The sequence below is a fragment of the Capsicum annuum genome, chromosome 7 (assembly GCF_002878395.1).
Source record: "Capsicum annuum cultivar UCD-10X-F1 chromosome 7, UCD10Xv1.1, whole genome shotgun sequence".
In the NCBI taxonomy this organism is placed as follows: Eukaryota; Viridiplantae; Streptophyta; class Magnoliopsida; order Solanales; family Solanaceae; genus Capsicum; species Capsicum annuum.
The window spans coordinates 218,073,183-218,088,145 of NC_061117.1; the positions used below are offsets into that span (position 1 = coordinate 218,073,183).

General features: G+C 34.0%; 1 protein-coding gene across 1 annotated transcript; it reads left to right on the top strand.

Moving 5' to 3' along the window:
• Positions 1–4,073: 4,073 nt before the first annotated feature.
• LOC107878542 lies at positions 4,074–7,596 on the top strand. Its single transcript, XM_016725561.2, has 3 exons — positions 4,074–4,532; positions 6,645–6,777; positions 7,231–7,596. The coding sequence occupies exons 1-3, from the start codon at positions 4,372–4,374 to the stop codon at positions 7,285–7,287; spliced, it is 351 nt and encodes a 116-aa protein (XP_016581047.1). The 5' UTR covers positions 4,074–4,371; the 3' UTR covers positions 7,288–7,596.
• Positions 7,597–14,963: the final 7,367 nt, after the last annotated feature.

A 14,963-nucleotide genomic window follows, 5' to 3' on the forward strand; every position in this document is an offset into this window, starting at 1 on the left:
AAGGTTCTTTCCCTTTCCAATAAATGCTCCTATTTCCTCCAGTGTGGGAGTGAGCTCAAAGTCGGAGAATCAGAATACGTTGTTTGAAGGATCCCAAAACTGTACCAAAGATTCTATCACGTCTCTTCGTGGTTCAACATTCAACAGACTCCTTAAAAATTCCAAGTGTTTATATACTTCTCCCTGTCCATAGTCAGTCATATTGTTATACCATGTCCGCAATAGCTTTGGAACTCTATCCAACACCATGAAATAGGGTACTTCATCATCCCTCGGCCTCTTGTTACTCCTTCCGAATGAGTTCATATTGCCCTATAGGATAATGATAGCAAATAAGAAATCTATTTTAAGCATCCTAAAACAAGACAAAAATAATTTTTGAAAGAAGTTGACGGAATGGCACGGAATAAGATTTCAAAATAAGCATGAGAAAGTAGCAACCAACACAATAGGAAGTATCTTCTAAAACATCCTAGAGTGGAGACAATAAGTTGATGACGTTTGAACCAGACATATCAGAAATAATTAAATTATTAAAACAAAATAGTGGACCAAATTATTTACCAAAATTTTGATTGTGTTTGACAAAAATGGGCTCTATGACATTCCTAAGAGAGATTTTAAAACCAAAGAAAATGGACATAACGAGATCACGACGTTAAAACCACTTAATCTTTTCAGAAGAGTTCTATGTAAAAAATATTATATATTTTCTAAAATTAACCCTTAAAATTTTATATTTAACCCTTTTTCAGATCAATTAATTCACTTAAAAGCCGGTCCACATTTGATATGGCAATTCCTATAATGCAACGAGTAGCACATAAAATGTACATGATGGTCTCAAAAGGTGACACCTGACCTGGACGGATCCGATCCCCGGGTCAAGCCCCACTAAGTCAAAATTGCACGTGATACCAATAAAACGCAGTCTATTAGGGATAACCACGTCTAAGTTCCAGTTATGCTAGGTTCAACCTGGTGGAGTTAGGTCTCTAGACTGGCGGTAAAACGAGCAGACAACTCGAGTCGGCAAGGGTCAGCTTTACCGGTAGCAGGGCTTTCCGGCCTCACTGTTGGTCCCTTCCCGTCATAAATTATGGGTGACTACAGAATCCTTTCCAGGAGCGTTGCCGCATCTCTAGTATCTCAAGTTCGGGAGCGAATACCGCATCTCCGAATACACAGTATCTCAGAAGACTTAGATGGGTGCGCGAGAGAAGACAGTTTATATTACAGTTCAAACAATATCAAAGCGATAAACATGTCGGCAAAGAACACATTTAGGCCAACAATATACAATATCAAAACTAAATAAATCCAAACAAGTCAATATAAAAGCTCGAATTCTGGTTATGTCCCCAGCAGAGTCGCCATCTGTCACACCCCCTGTTTTTTACCGCATCCGACCCCGCTAAGGAGTTGGTTTTAGAGAAAATGGGTTTTTCCAATTAAAGTGACGTTTTGAAAAGGAATTATTTTATTTACAGAGTCGCCACTTGGAATTGAGTTTGGGTGTTCCAAGTCACCTTATTGAATCCCTATTCAAAAGGAAATGACTCTTTATTTTTATTTTTTGGTCTGCGAACTAGAAATTCGGATAAGGAATTTTGTTGACCGAGGGGAAGGTGTTAGGCACCCCTCGAGTCCCGTGGTTCTAGCACGGTCGCTTTAATGACTTATGTCTGGCTTAAATTAATCTTTTGGATACATAATATTTGTTGGCCTAAAAGTGACTTCTATCCCGCTTTTATTTATTTTTGAATATATTTAAAATATGTATTGATGTATGGCTTACCGATAGTAGTACTTTTCGACCTTACCACGAGTTTTGATATATTTCTCGCGCCTTTGTGACATTTATGAATCGTTTTCATTTTTTCTCATGTTTAAGCAAGATTTTAACATGTAAAAAAAATTATCTATCTCGATTAGATCGGCTTTAAAATAATATGTTAATTTTGTTATAACGATGGTTGGTAGCAGGGCTTTCCGACTTCATCATTAATTTTTCGCTTGTATAAACTTATAATTCTCTGGATCAAACACCTAAACCTATTCTTTTATGATTATTTCTCGTATTTCCTAAAGAAATAATTGCATGCACTCTTTAAAGATTAATTAACGTGAATGTCTTGATATCTTTACATTATATACTAATTGATAAGGTCAAATCTCCATGTTGGAGTTAGAAGTATTTTTGTATTAAAGCGTATGAATTAGTATGCGGTGGAAAAATGATCAATAGCTATTCTTTGTGATTCATATAGTCATATTATTATGAGATGTCTTGTCATCATATTAATATAACTTCATAAATTGCTACCAACTTGAAAATTACTTCTTTCCTTTAAAAAAAAAAATGTATATATATATATATATAACAAGAAAGGTTATTAACTATGGCAAAGAACGAAATGAGTGTGGAAGCAACGACAATAACTTAGTGGGCTATATCAATCAATACAATAATACAAAAAAAACTTTGAGAATATGCATTTATCCGTTGACATAAACGATATGCAAGTAAATTAATTGTAACGAGGGTAGCCGTCGATTAATATTTTACTAAAGGTCTTCGTTACTTCTTTAAATAGTAGAGTGCAAATATAATTTAAGTTATATAACTAGTAGTAGAATAAATAGTAGTAATCAGTAACCAAAAAGGAAAGATCAAGAAATCCAAGAAGTCACAAAACATTTTTTGTTTTCCACTATTAATATTTTCGTATTCTTTAGCAAAATCGATCCTTTTTTTTTCCTTTTTTAGTTGTTTTTTCTCTTTACTTAACTGACAATCTCTGTCATACTAGAGCATGGTAAGTTAGATGACAAAACAAAAGAGAATGACATATTAAGATATGACCTAATCATAATTTCCTTTTTCTAAAAAAAATCTTAGATCATGCAACCCTTTAGGATATTACCCTAATGAATATACAAATATAGACACATGAAACACAAACAATCATAGTATACAAGCCTACACGTCACACATTCATGAAGCATATACCTATTAGTAAAGAATATATTTACTTAAACATGCAATAAAATATAGAACATGATAATAGTTTTTGCTAAATCTAGTGATAGTAATTATGACATGCTTTATATATTACATTAAAACTAATAATAAGTTAGATAGATATGTAAAAAAACACTTCATAAAATATTGGAGCCGAGTCTTGAATATTCCAATATCAAATTGTACAAGGATGATTGAGATATACCTTTGAGAAGATCGATTCACAATGACAAAATTATTATAATCTACTGATTCTAGGAGCCACGAACTTGAAACCGTGAGTGGTAAACTCGAAGTTTAACTTGTGTGCTTGTTTTCCTTCGTTTTCTTCTCTTTTCTCTCTAGCGTCTCCCATTTTTTTTTCTTAGTTTCCTCTTGTGTTGTTCAATGTCCTCCGTAATCTCCCTCCTTTCATGTAGTGCGTGTGTTTTTCTATATATAAGTGCATGTGTGTGTGTCATGGGTTGTGTGGAGGAAAAGTGGGAGAGGTTAAGTGGAAGTGGGAATTGTGAGGTGGTTTGGGTAGTTTAGGTCTCTTTTTTTTCTTTTTATTATTATTATTAATAATAATAAAATAAAAATAATTAAAAACTAATAAAATATAATATAAGTTAATAACTAATCTTAGAAATATGATTAAAATAATACTACAATCATTAGATTATTTATTAAAAGTTAAAAGAAGAAAACAAATATAATTTAAAAAATTTCCTTTTTCCTAAAATATATAAATAAATAAACAACAATATAAAAACTTATTTTAAAATGTGACTCTATTTTTGTAGTTTTCAAAATTTTTAAAACAAACTTTGTTAAATTAAGATAAAATTGAAATATCTAAGTTAGACCTAAAAAATAAAATACATATATATATTAAACACTAAAATAACGTAAAACATTAGATTTTGATCAAAAACTAGGCGTTTACATTTATATTATTTTATTAATGGTAAAAGTATATATACATTTTTTAATGATGGGAGATATATGTATCATTTATGAAAGTTTGGAGTATATTTGTCTGTTTTCCATTTTTAGAAAGATAGTGGAATTGAGAATTTTTTTTTGATTAAACATGATAAAGTGTCTTCCCCTTCCGTCCTCATCCTGCAGCATTATTAAATAATTGCAGATATCCTAATTTAATGTTTAAAATATTATGGATAAATGCAACTTCTAACTCTACTTTGAAGTGAATATCTCTTTTTATCTTTATGGCCAGACGGATCCATAATTGAACCAGGCGAGCCGTTCGTTCCGATTCAATCCGACCCGACCCGACCCGACCCGACCCGACCCGATAGAGCAGCTTAATTCAGAAACGACGCCTTATTTTGGGGGTGAAAATGGCGGCATCATTCAGATGGGTACTACAGCTACACAAGGATGTACCAAAAGCAGCAAGATTTTACTCAGAGGGTTTGGATTTCTCTGTTAATGTTTGTACTCAAAGATGGGCTGAGCTCCAATCTGGGCCCCTCAAACTTGCGCTCATGCATTCATCAAGGTACTTAGCTTTATCTTGGCAAATTTCTTGAATCATCATCTAAACAATTGTGCCTTTTTTAGATTTTTATTCATTGAATGTATTTTGTTTCCCTTGTCAATTGTCCTCAATACCCATCTAAAATGTATTGTTCAGAAATATTTGTTGAAGTTCTGAATTTGGGTTTTGGTGCTGGGTAGTTTAATGTGTTTATATTTAGAAGTGAGTGGCTTTTAAGAGTTTCCTGTAGAATTAGTCGAGGTGCGTACAAACTGAAACCGATCCCAAAAAAAAGTGTAGTTTTGTATTTTTGTATTATTTTTCATCTGTTTGGAGCCGAGGGTCTATTGGAAACAATATCTCCTTCTGTTCAAGGAGGAGGTAAGGTATGGGTACGCGCTAACTTCCACATGACCCACTTGTGGGATTACACTGGGTATGTTGTTGTTGTTGGCTTTTAAGAATGTCAGGATCTTTTAGTGTTTCTCTCCTTACAAGCAATTGATTGATGATAAACATGTGATTATGTCTTCATTTTGGGTTCCGTTGATTTAGTGTGTTCTATTGAAAGAGTGGTTTCCAAGAATTATAAGTTGCATTTTTCCTCATACAAAGTGAAAAAAACATACATTTTTAAATTTTGGTCAAAGCTCTCATGGCTTCAAGTGAAAAGGACAGTTCATCAAAAAAAGTTGAAGGCAGCTTTGGAGATCAGTTATATGCATATTTTGTAGTATTTGGCTTGAGAGAAATCGTAGATCCTTTTGTGGGAATAAAGAGCATATGTCTCAAGAGTCTTTCTTAATTTGGCTTGAGAGAAATCGTAGATCCTTTTGTGGGAATAAAGAGCATATGTCTCAAGAGTCTTTCTTATGGTGTAAAAGATGAAATGGTTACTGACTTTGCCTCTCAATCTGAGCTTCTGTACGTCTTCTTCAAACTAGGAGGAACAAAACTTCATATGAGTAGGTTGGTTGGGACATTGTATTATTTCTGTGGGTGGCTGCTCTCCACTGAAGTAACAGGGAAATCCATGTGGAACCTCTAGAAGCTCCTTTCATTTCTCGAATTTCAGCAATTTATGACTATGTTCTCATTTCATCGGTATTCGGTTGAGATCCTTCTCTTGTTAGCTTCTAATTTTGCTAATGGCATGCCTATTTAGATCTTTGGTTAATATACTTTAAGAAGAAATAATTTTTCTTTTAATTAGAGTAAACTGGATTAGAAAAATCTCTTTTTACATCATAGCGAGTTACATGCGCTATGATAATTTTATATCAAGGAATAACATATGAACCATTCTGGCAGGAAATTTGTTTGTGAGGTTGAATAATAAAAACCAATGTTTGACTAGGCATTGTAGATTTCCGGGGTATTCTTTTATCAAATCTAATTTATACTGGTGTTCTGTTGAGGAATTGCATATTGTGCATCTCTGGCAGGATAAAGTTTATAGGCGTTGTAGATAGTGATGCAAAGCAGCTCACGCAAGCTCCCTTAGGAGCATCTGATATTAAGCTGTATACTTGAGGGCTGTCAGACAGAAGACACATCTTGGATCAGATTCTTAAGCTGTATGAGTGTTTCGAAAGTTTAGGAAGATCTAAGTTTTAACCACATCCATATGAGCTGAAGTCTTAGAACATTTTAGTGCTTCTTGTGCAACTATGAGCCATCTAGTATATGTACTAAGGCCAGTTCAGTGCATATAAGGATGATCTACTGCTTGATAGAGTTTCTACTTGTCAAGATAAGGTTGAGGTATGATAAACCTCAACTCTTACTGCACCAGCTTCACAGTCCTGGATATGTCGTTTGCTTAGTTTAGAGTTCTGCTTAGTTTGCATTTGGATATGTGGTAAGCATAGTTTAATATCCTTTTTTTTTTTTCCTTTTGTCAAATTCATTCAGTAGCCTTCACAATGTTGCATGCAGTTGCTTCAGGTTTTAGTCTGCATCTCAAACTGGCACATTTTACTATGAAAATTGTCTGTCTTTGTTTGCTGATTAAAATTATGTCGTATCAATTGGCCACTTTTTTCTGTTAGCAACTCGCTTTTTTTTCTTTGTTTTTTTGTGTGTGTTATTTGATATCGTACAACTGGTTAGCTGCTAACTTTAGTTTTTCAGTGACATTGGTGTGCAGAAGGGATACTCATCCCTCCTGTCCTTTACAGTTGATGATATAAACAATTCGGTGACCAAGCTATTGGCTTTAGGTGCTGAGTTGGATGGCCCCATCAAATATGAAATCCATGGAAAGGTAATCAAAATATCATAAGGTTGCGTTCCTATTCTTGTTATCGCTTTTAATAATTAGTATCATTATTATTGAACAATCTGAACTTTTTGGCTCCAATAAGCGCACAAGACACATAGATAGGGGATGCCTGTTTTACTAGAAATGATAGAATACTCAATCAATTATCGTAGTTGCTATTTTTTTTTTTTTCTTCTTTTTGCCTTTTTAGCCGAAAAAGAGGTTGCAAATTCTGCTGTGAACTAGCATAAAGTGTGAACTTTTAATCTTCTTTCCCGTGCTATGAAGCTGTAATTGTTACTATTTGGATTGGTTCATATCTATGTGGTTTGTTTATTATTTGTTGACTGGCAACGCTTTGTGCTCGTTATTTACATATTGATTCAGAATTTTGTGCTGCATTCAGCATTTACGTTTATGAGAGTGACCTATCATATACATATATGGTTCGTGTAGGTTGCTGCTTTGAGGTGTGTGGATGGGCATATGTTGGGTCTTTATCAGCCATCCTAAGGCATCCTTGAAACAACCACCTGCACGTAAAAGCAATTGCGACCTATGTCACAAAGGCAAAAATTGGTTGCTCGACGTAGATTTGGCATTCGGGTATTATTGAAAGAGAAAATGAACTCTTGTTCATGGAGGTGAAAGCACAAAAAGAGAGAGAGATTTTCATTACAGTACCCAATTATTTACAACCATTACAATAGTTTAATTCCTACTGTATTTGTTTTGATGTTCTTCTGGTTATGATTATGGATTCAATTTTTATCCTTTTGTAACATACATGCATATCCTGATATTAAAAATCATTCATTCAAATGATACTGTCAAGTGATTTCTCTCTACGGTACCCTAAATGCTACTCCCTCCGTCTCAAAATATCAAGCGTTTTTGTTGTTTTACACTCCCCATAAGAAATACTTTCTCAATTAATAATAAGTGATATTTTAGCTTTTCATTTTATTTCTAAATAAGTGGTGTTCTAAATAATCACACAACTAGACATTAAAGATGTTAATTCTTTCAATTTTACCTCTTTAAAATAAAGAGAACTGTACATGAGTATTAATTAGGAGGGGTATTTGACTAATTTGTCCTTGTTTATATCTAAATTGTAATATTTCTCTAGTAAATGTTTGCTATATGTATGTATCATTTTCATTAATAAAAAAATGTATAATGATAAAATGCGGAAATAATTAACTAATTGTGCCTTGAATTTTTTTTAGAACGACAAGTAGTTTGAGACTATTATTTTTAATGATCAATGTCAATTATTGGTACATCCCTTCAACTTTCATTTAGATTAAAGCACTTGTGCCAATTAGCTATACATTCTATCAAGAATAATATACACTCTAATCAAACAACCTGATTAATTAATGAAAGATTCAAATTTAAAAAGTGAGGTGTTGCCCAGTTGTCATCTAAAGAAAATTCATGATATCACATAAAAGTCAACAAACACAAGTTGGATAAAACGTAAACTTAATTAATTGAACTCACATGCACACATACGGTTTTCCTGTAAAATGTCACGTAAATTAAGTTCAAAGACTTTCCAAAATCCAAAGCCTCCATTTCTATTCTAAGTTTTTTATGTAACAATAATGGAGGTGTATGTTATAGCAATCATCTTATTTCTTTTTGGGTTTGTTGTATCTATTATTTTCTTCACTTTTTGTAATAAGAAAGGCAACAACAATAATAAGAGGAAGCATGGTGAACAGCGTTCTGCGATGATCGATGCGAGGCGAAGAAATAGAGCGTCGATAGCTGGTCAAACTTATGATTCTAGTGGAACTGGAGGAGGGGATTATAACAGCAATGGCACGAATGGTGGTGGTGCTGCCCACGTGGCTGGCGTTGCTGCCATGTCAGCAACGCTGACTAGCATAGCGATTGGTGGTGATGATGGTGGTGGCGATGGTGGAGGTGGTGATGGTGATGGTGGCGGTGGAAGTTGACTAAAGAGCGATTGAGAATCTCGAAACTGTAGCTACTAAACTAGCTAGGATTGTTAGGATAATGTTATCGTTATGTGCCACATGTGGCTAGTTTTTTTTTTCCTATTTTAGTTCTGGTAATGTTTTTAGTTTGTTATTTTTGGTAGAATCTTGAAGTTTGAGAACTCCATGTAATTAGATATGTAATATTTGTACAACTAGGTGGATTGCGACAGCACCTGACCTTGGATCAAGGCCCTCACCCGCTAATACAAGCCAAATCAGTTTGATGTTTCAAGGATTATAATTCAAGACTGACAGAAAGTGATTCAAGTCACGATCATCTCAAGAAGGTAAAGATATATTTGGAGGATCTTTTTCAAGCTTCCAAGAACTCAAACGCTATGTGTGGATGATAGATTGGAGCCAGAAGTCAAATTCATCTCAAGACTTTAACAAGGAAGTAAGACCGAAAACCACAAACACTCCAATGATTTTTGATGAAGTTAGATATGTTTCAAGCCATTTTGATATCATTTAAGGAGTGTTTTGGAGTGCTCAATTCATACAAGAAGGATTGAGGGTCATTGGAGAGGTCGTTGGAGGGTTAAAAAGAGCTCGAAGGCATTCTGGAGTGACCGGCGCCCGCAGGTCCTCACCTGCGCCAGCAGGTGCTCCATCTTTGCCAGCAAGTCATCACCTGCATGGGCATGTGGGCCTTAAGCGGCCAGTCATATATGTAATAAATAGCCCATGACTATAAATATTAGTTGGGCAAAATTCACAAATAGCATACTTAAGGCCCTAATTATTAGTTTTATAGCAACAGTTTCATAATTACATTTTGTAGCAACTTGTATTTTGTATTTTTTAAAAATATTGCTATAAAAATACATATACAAATATTTTTACTGCCCTTAAATAACTGAAATTGGTTGAGATAAATATGGTATAATTACCAATTAATTAAATTTGTAGATTCCTTTTCCATTAAAACAACTTCAAAGACGTGATTTCTGTTATAGCTTAACAACAACAAACAAATTTCAAATTTCGGTTTTCTCCATTAATGAGTTCATCAGGAAAAAAAACAAATTCAAAATCTGTTGTTTGTTTTTCTGAGCAATTTCTTCTAATTCGACAGTATCTTCTTCGAAATCAGCAACAGTTTTGAAACGAAGCATTAATTTGTTTAAATCAAATTCAATTGAAGATTCTTCAGTTAAATTTGTTCGAATTCAATTATCAGTTGCAAATTCAACATTGCTGTAGTCTAAGGTATGTAATCATTAATGTTTTTCGTTTAAATTTTTTGTTTCTACCATTATGATGCTCCTATCTAGTTTTTTGTTGTCGAAGTTAAATTTTTTATGAAAAATTTATAAACGAAATTCGAGTTATAAGCAATGCAGGAGTAGATTCAACATACATAACAAAAAGAATACTGAATTCAACTATTTGTTGCAAAATTTAAATTTAGAAGTTGTTTCAGGTATTAAAATTTCAGTATTCGACTCGAATATGTTAACTTTATTGTATAATCGATTATGAACATAATTTATACGAATTTCGATTTGAATTTTATTCAACTATTTTCTGAAATCCTAGATCAATGAATGATCGAATTCAACTGTTGAATGTGATGAAATTGTATTGACACATATCAAAATTCAAATTAGGTATGTTCCAGATGTATTTTTGTCATGTTTAATGTTAACATTGCATATGTATTTTTGATATGATTAATGTGCACGGTGCATGTGTATTTTTGTTTTGCTTGTAGGGATTTGAGTGTGTAACTGTATATGTGAAAATATATTTTATACATGTTTTACTTTCGTTCGATTCAGTAGTTTGTAGTTTGTGTTGACACATACAAAATATAAATTAGGTATGTTCCAAATGTATTTTTGTTATGTTTAATGTTAACATTGCATATATATTTTTCATATGCTTAATGTTAAAACTGCATATGTATCTTTGTTTTGCTTGTCGGAATTTGAGAGTATAACTGTATATATAAAAATATATTTTATACATATTTAACTTCTATTAGATTCAGTAGTTTCTGTATTTGGTTGAAAACTTTTGTTGTGTTTGTATTTTACTTTAAACAAATTTTGTTTAAATGTATATTTTGAATGGAGATGTTGGTTGTGTAACTTTGATTGCATTTTTGGTTAAATCAAGTAGACATGGGAAGCATACCAGTCTTTGTGAAGCACTCTGGTCGATGGACGTACGGAAAAATTTTTGAAGAATATGTCACTGATGCTATACTGTTGAGCACATCAACAACATTCATTGAGTTGCACGATGTTTTGGCATCTCACTTAAGTGTGGATTTAACCAGCAAACGTATTCTAGTGGAATATCAAATCACTGGTAATGCAGGGCAGATAGAAATACATAATGATATGAGTTTAAAGGTGTTTATTTTTCAGAAAAAGTTGATACAAGACATGAATTGTCTTCTTTTATATGTAAGCATTTTGGAGAAAGTTGTAGGGAGCAATGTGGTAAGTTCATCTATATGTGTTGCTGAAAGAATTACCAACTCTGACAATTTACAAACAGTGATAAATACAATAAATGAAGGAGCTTTGGTGGTTTCTGAAGATACACAAGCATTAGATGTATTTGAAATGGATACTGTTAAGGTGATTATCTCAGACCCACATCACAAGCATGTTGAGGAAGACCAGGTTTACTTAACAAAAAAATTTGTAATGTTAGTCATGAAGGACTACTCAATTAGGGAGAAGTTTCAAACGCGAAGTAAAAGGTCAAGTAAGAAAACATACGTACATTCTATATCGCTCTGTTCTTGTTTAATATTAATTTGAATATGTATTTTGAATGTATAAAATTATGTTGGATGCAGTTATACATTGTTTTGTAAATCAAGAAACTGCAAGTTTTTAATGCGTACATCAGGCATAAGAGAAACTGGAATGTGTAGAATAAGAGAATTCAGACCTCAACATAATTTTTCGGCGAAGGACAATATCTAGCCAAAGGTGCATGCTACTAGTATGTTGATAGGTGGTATGGTTAAACAGAAATTCAAAAACCACAAACGAAAATACAGTGCGACGAAAATAAAAAATGACATGAAGGAAGATTTTGATATGGAATTGACATACACTCTATATTAGAGGGCCATGGAAAGAGCACTAGAAGAGTTGAGGGGTAAGCCATCAGCATCTAATGGTAAACTGTCATCATAGTTGTATGTACTGAATGCTACCTATCTGGAGTCACATATAACAATGAAGAAGACAGCTGAAAATAAGTTCTTATATGTATTTATCACTCTACATGCATTCATTAAGGGATTTGATCATTGTAGACCAGTCGTAGTTGTTGATGCTAGTCATTTGAGAGGAATGTATACTGAGACATTTGTAACTGTAGACACGTGATTTTGTCCTCTTAAAGTTCAATTTTATTCACTTTTACCCATTTTATGTTATCCTATCGTGTACCCTCACCCGTGTGATAATCCCTCCACAAATGACAAAAATAACAATCCCCTAACTAATTTTGTCTTATCCTAACAAACTCTACCCCACCTCACCATCCCACACCCTACCCCTTACCCCTATCCACGTGTACCCACTACCCCAACCCACTCTTACAATTCACTCGACATAGTAATTCACCACACACAGATCTAGAAAGCAGGAGATACACGAGAACACTAAAAAAGAAAAGGGAATTCATCTTCTTGACAGAGAAAAGCTCCATTTTCGTCATATACAGGGAATGAATCAGAAAAAATGAAAAAGGCTTCTTCTCCACTGACCATCGGTTTCTTCTTGGTCACGAAAAATCACCATTAACAAAAAAAAAGAGCAGTCCATTCTCTTCTTCTTTCTTCCTCACGACACTCTCACAGAATCCTCCATCGTCACTCATCATAACCGAAGAACATACGTCACGCACACACGCAGTGAAGTTGAGAGAAATTGAGAGAAGTTTGAGCGAGGAGAGGGGTCGGCGATTGAGAGAAATGGCGCGGAGAGCTCCGTTCCAATGACCTGACCTCGCTGGAGCTCCGGCTAGGCAACCACAGCCGTCTCTTCGACTGCTCCGATCAAACCCACACTAGAAAATCCCCAAAACCTATCTATTTCTATTCGTTCTGACAAAATCTTGCCAGAACACCGTATCTAAAATCCATCGGAATTTCATCCGGTCAGCCATCGGGAGACGCCCAGTGACGATTTATCGCTGTTCCGGCGAAAAGAAATCGGAAAACGACGTCACCAGAAATAAATCTTTCCCGAAATTCATTTCGAATCGTATATGTGTTGGTATTCCGCTTGGATTTTTATGTGTATTATTTTCGGGATTCGTCTTCTTCAAGAAAACTGCGGTCAAATCAGATTGCTTAGGGGGTTTCCGTGGTTGACTCATCTCGTTATTTGGTGGTTTTGGGGTTCGTATTGAGGATTGTTCGATTGGCGTCGTTCGAGGTTGAGATTGCTTGAGTTGAGGTTTTCCCGGTTCTTGGCCCGTTGGTTCATCTTATTTAATCGAACAACACTGTGATCCCGAAAGGTCCAATTTCTAACTCTATTTTTCTTAAATTTCATGTGACTGTGTTTGTGATTTTTTGGGTTGATTTGTTGCGATATTTGTTCGTGTTGAATGATTGATCTCGAACGGTGCAATTTGAATGAAAACGATATCTTGTGGATAATTGAAATCGATAATTAGTTAACAAAATCGGGGTGAGAATTGGAAACGGATAGAAAAATTAATGTGATTTGTTCGTATTGATTGATTGATGTTTGTTTGTTGTAAATTAGGCGTTGGATTTGTTAAGTTTGATAATATCACATTTAGATCGAATAGATAGGCAAAGGTAGGTTCGGGTAGGCAAAATTTAGAATTGATGGATTGTTGGAATGTTTGAAATATTTGTGGAGTGGTTCTGATTTATGCATTGAGATTCAATTGTATAATTTGGCCGGGGAATGCCCCAAAGTATCTATATATATTTATTACCCGGGGAATACCCCGAGGTATCATGTATCCGGAGGACGTTCGTGATGAAGGCCCGAGGCGTCGGGTAGAACATTAGTTTAGAATTAATTTAGCATAGGTTATATTTCTGTATTTCTTTTCATACCCCGGACTGTATAATTGGACTGGACATTACATTTTGGATTGTTTTGTTTTGTTTATCGTTTGATTGTTTTGTGTGCCTCTGTGTGATTTATACATTTCGTAGTGTCAAAATAGTCGATACACTCTACCTAGCGACTGTGGTTGAACCACGGGATTATAGCAAAACCCTTGTCACTTAAATAATAAAACCCTTTCGAGCATTAAATTATAACCATTTTTTGGAGTCGAAAAAGGGGTGTGACAGTAACTGCATGTACAATGGATGGAGCAGGTTAGTATCATTTTATAGCAATTACATTATATTAGTGGTTATTTTTTTTTTTGTATTTATTCGTAGCACTTGAAAATACATATCTCCAGTAGATATATACATATCTGTATAAAATTACATATATTTTCAAAGTTTCATGAATGAAACATGTAAAATTGATTATGTTTGATAGTGATGTGAGTCTACATTTTATTATATGTAATTGATACCATTTCTTTTATTAAATATACAGTTTTATTTACCTGTATTTTTTTAAAATACGTTGTTCGTATATGTATTTATATTTGACTGTGTAAAATTATTTTATATATACAGGTCATATATTTCCTTTGACATATGGTGTGGTTGATTCTGAAAATGATGCATCTTGAATGTGGTTCTTTGAGAATCTAAAGGAAGTACGGAAAAAGAGAAAATATGTGTGTTGTGTCTGATAGGAATGCAAACATCATAAAGGCTGTTGGTGATGTGTACAAAGATGTTCCACATTACGGATGTATGTGGCATCTATGGAGAAATGTGAAAAAACTTTACAGAAGTCACTCGATGCATTGTCGGAGATCTTTTATACAATGGTCAAATCATATTCAAAGTTAAAATTCCACATGTTAATGGAAAAAGTTGAGGCAGTTAATATTAGGGTGAAGAAATATTTGGAATTAGCTAGTTATGAAAAGTGGGCAAGGTCCTATGCAACCGTTCACCGAGGATGGACTTTGACTTCAAATATTGCAGAGTCAATAAATGGAGTACTTGTATCAATTAGAGAACTGTCAATTTATGACTTTCTTGAGGAAGTTCGTTTACTGTTTGCAAAATAGAATTGCGAA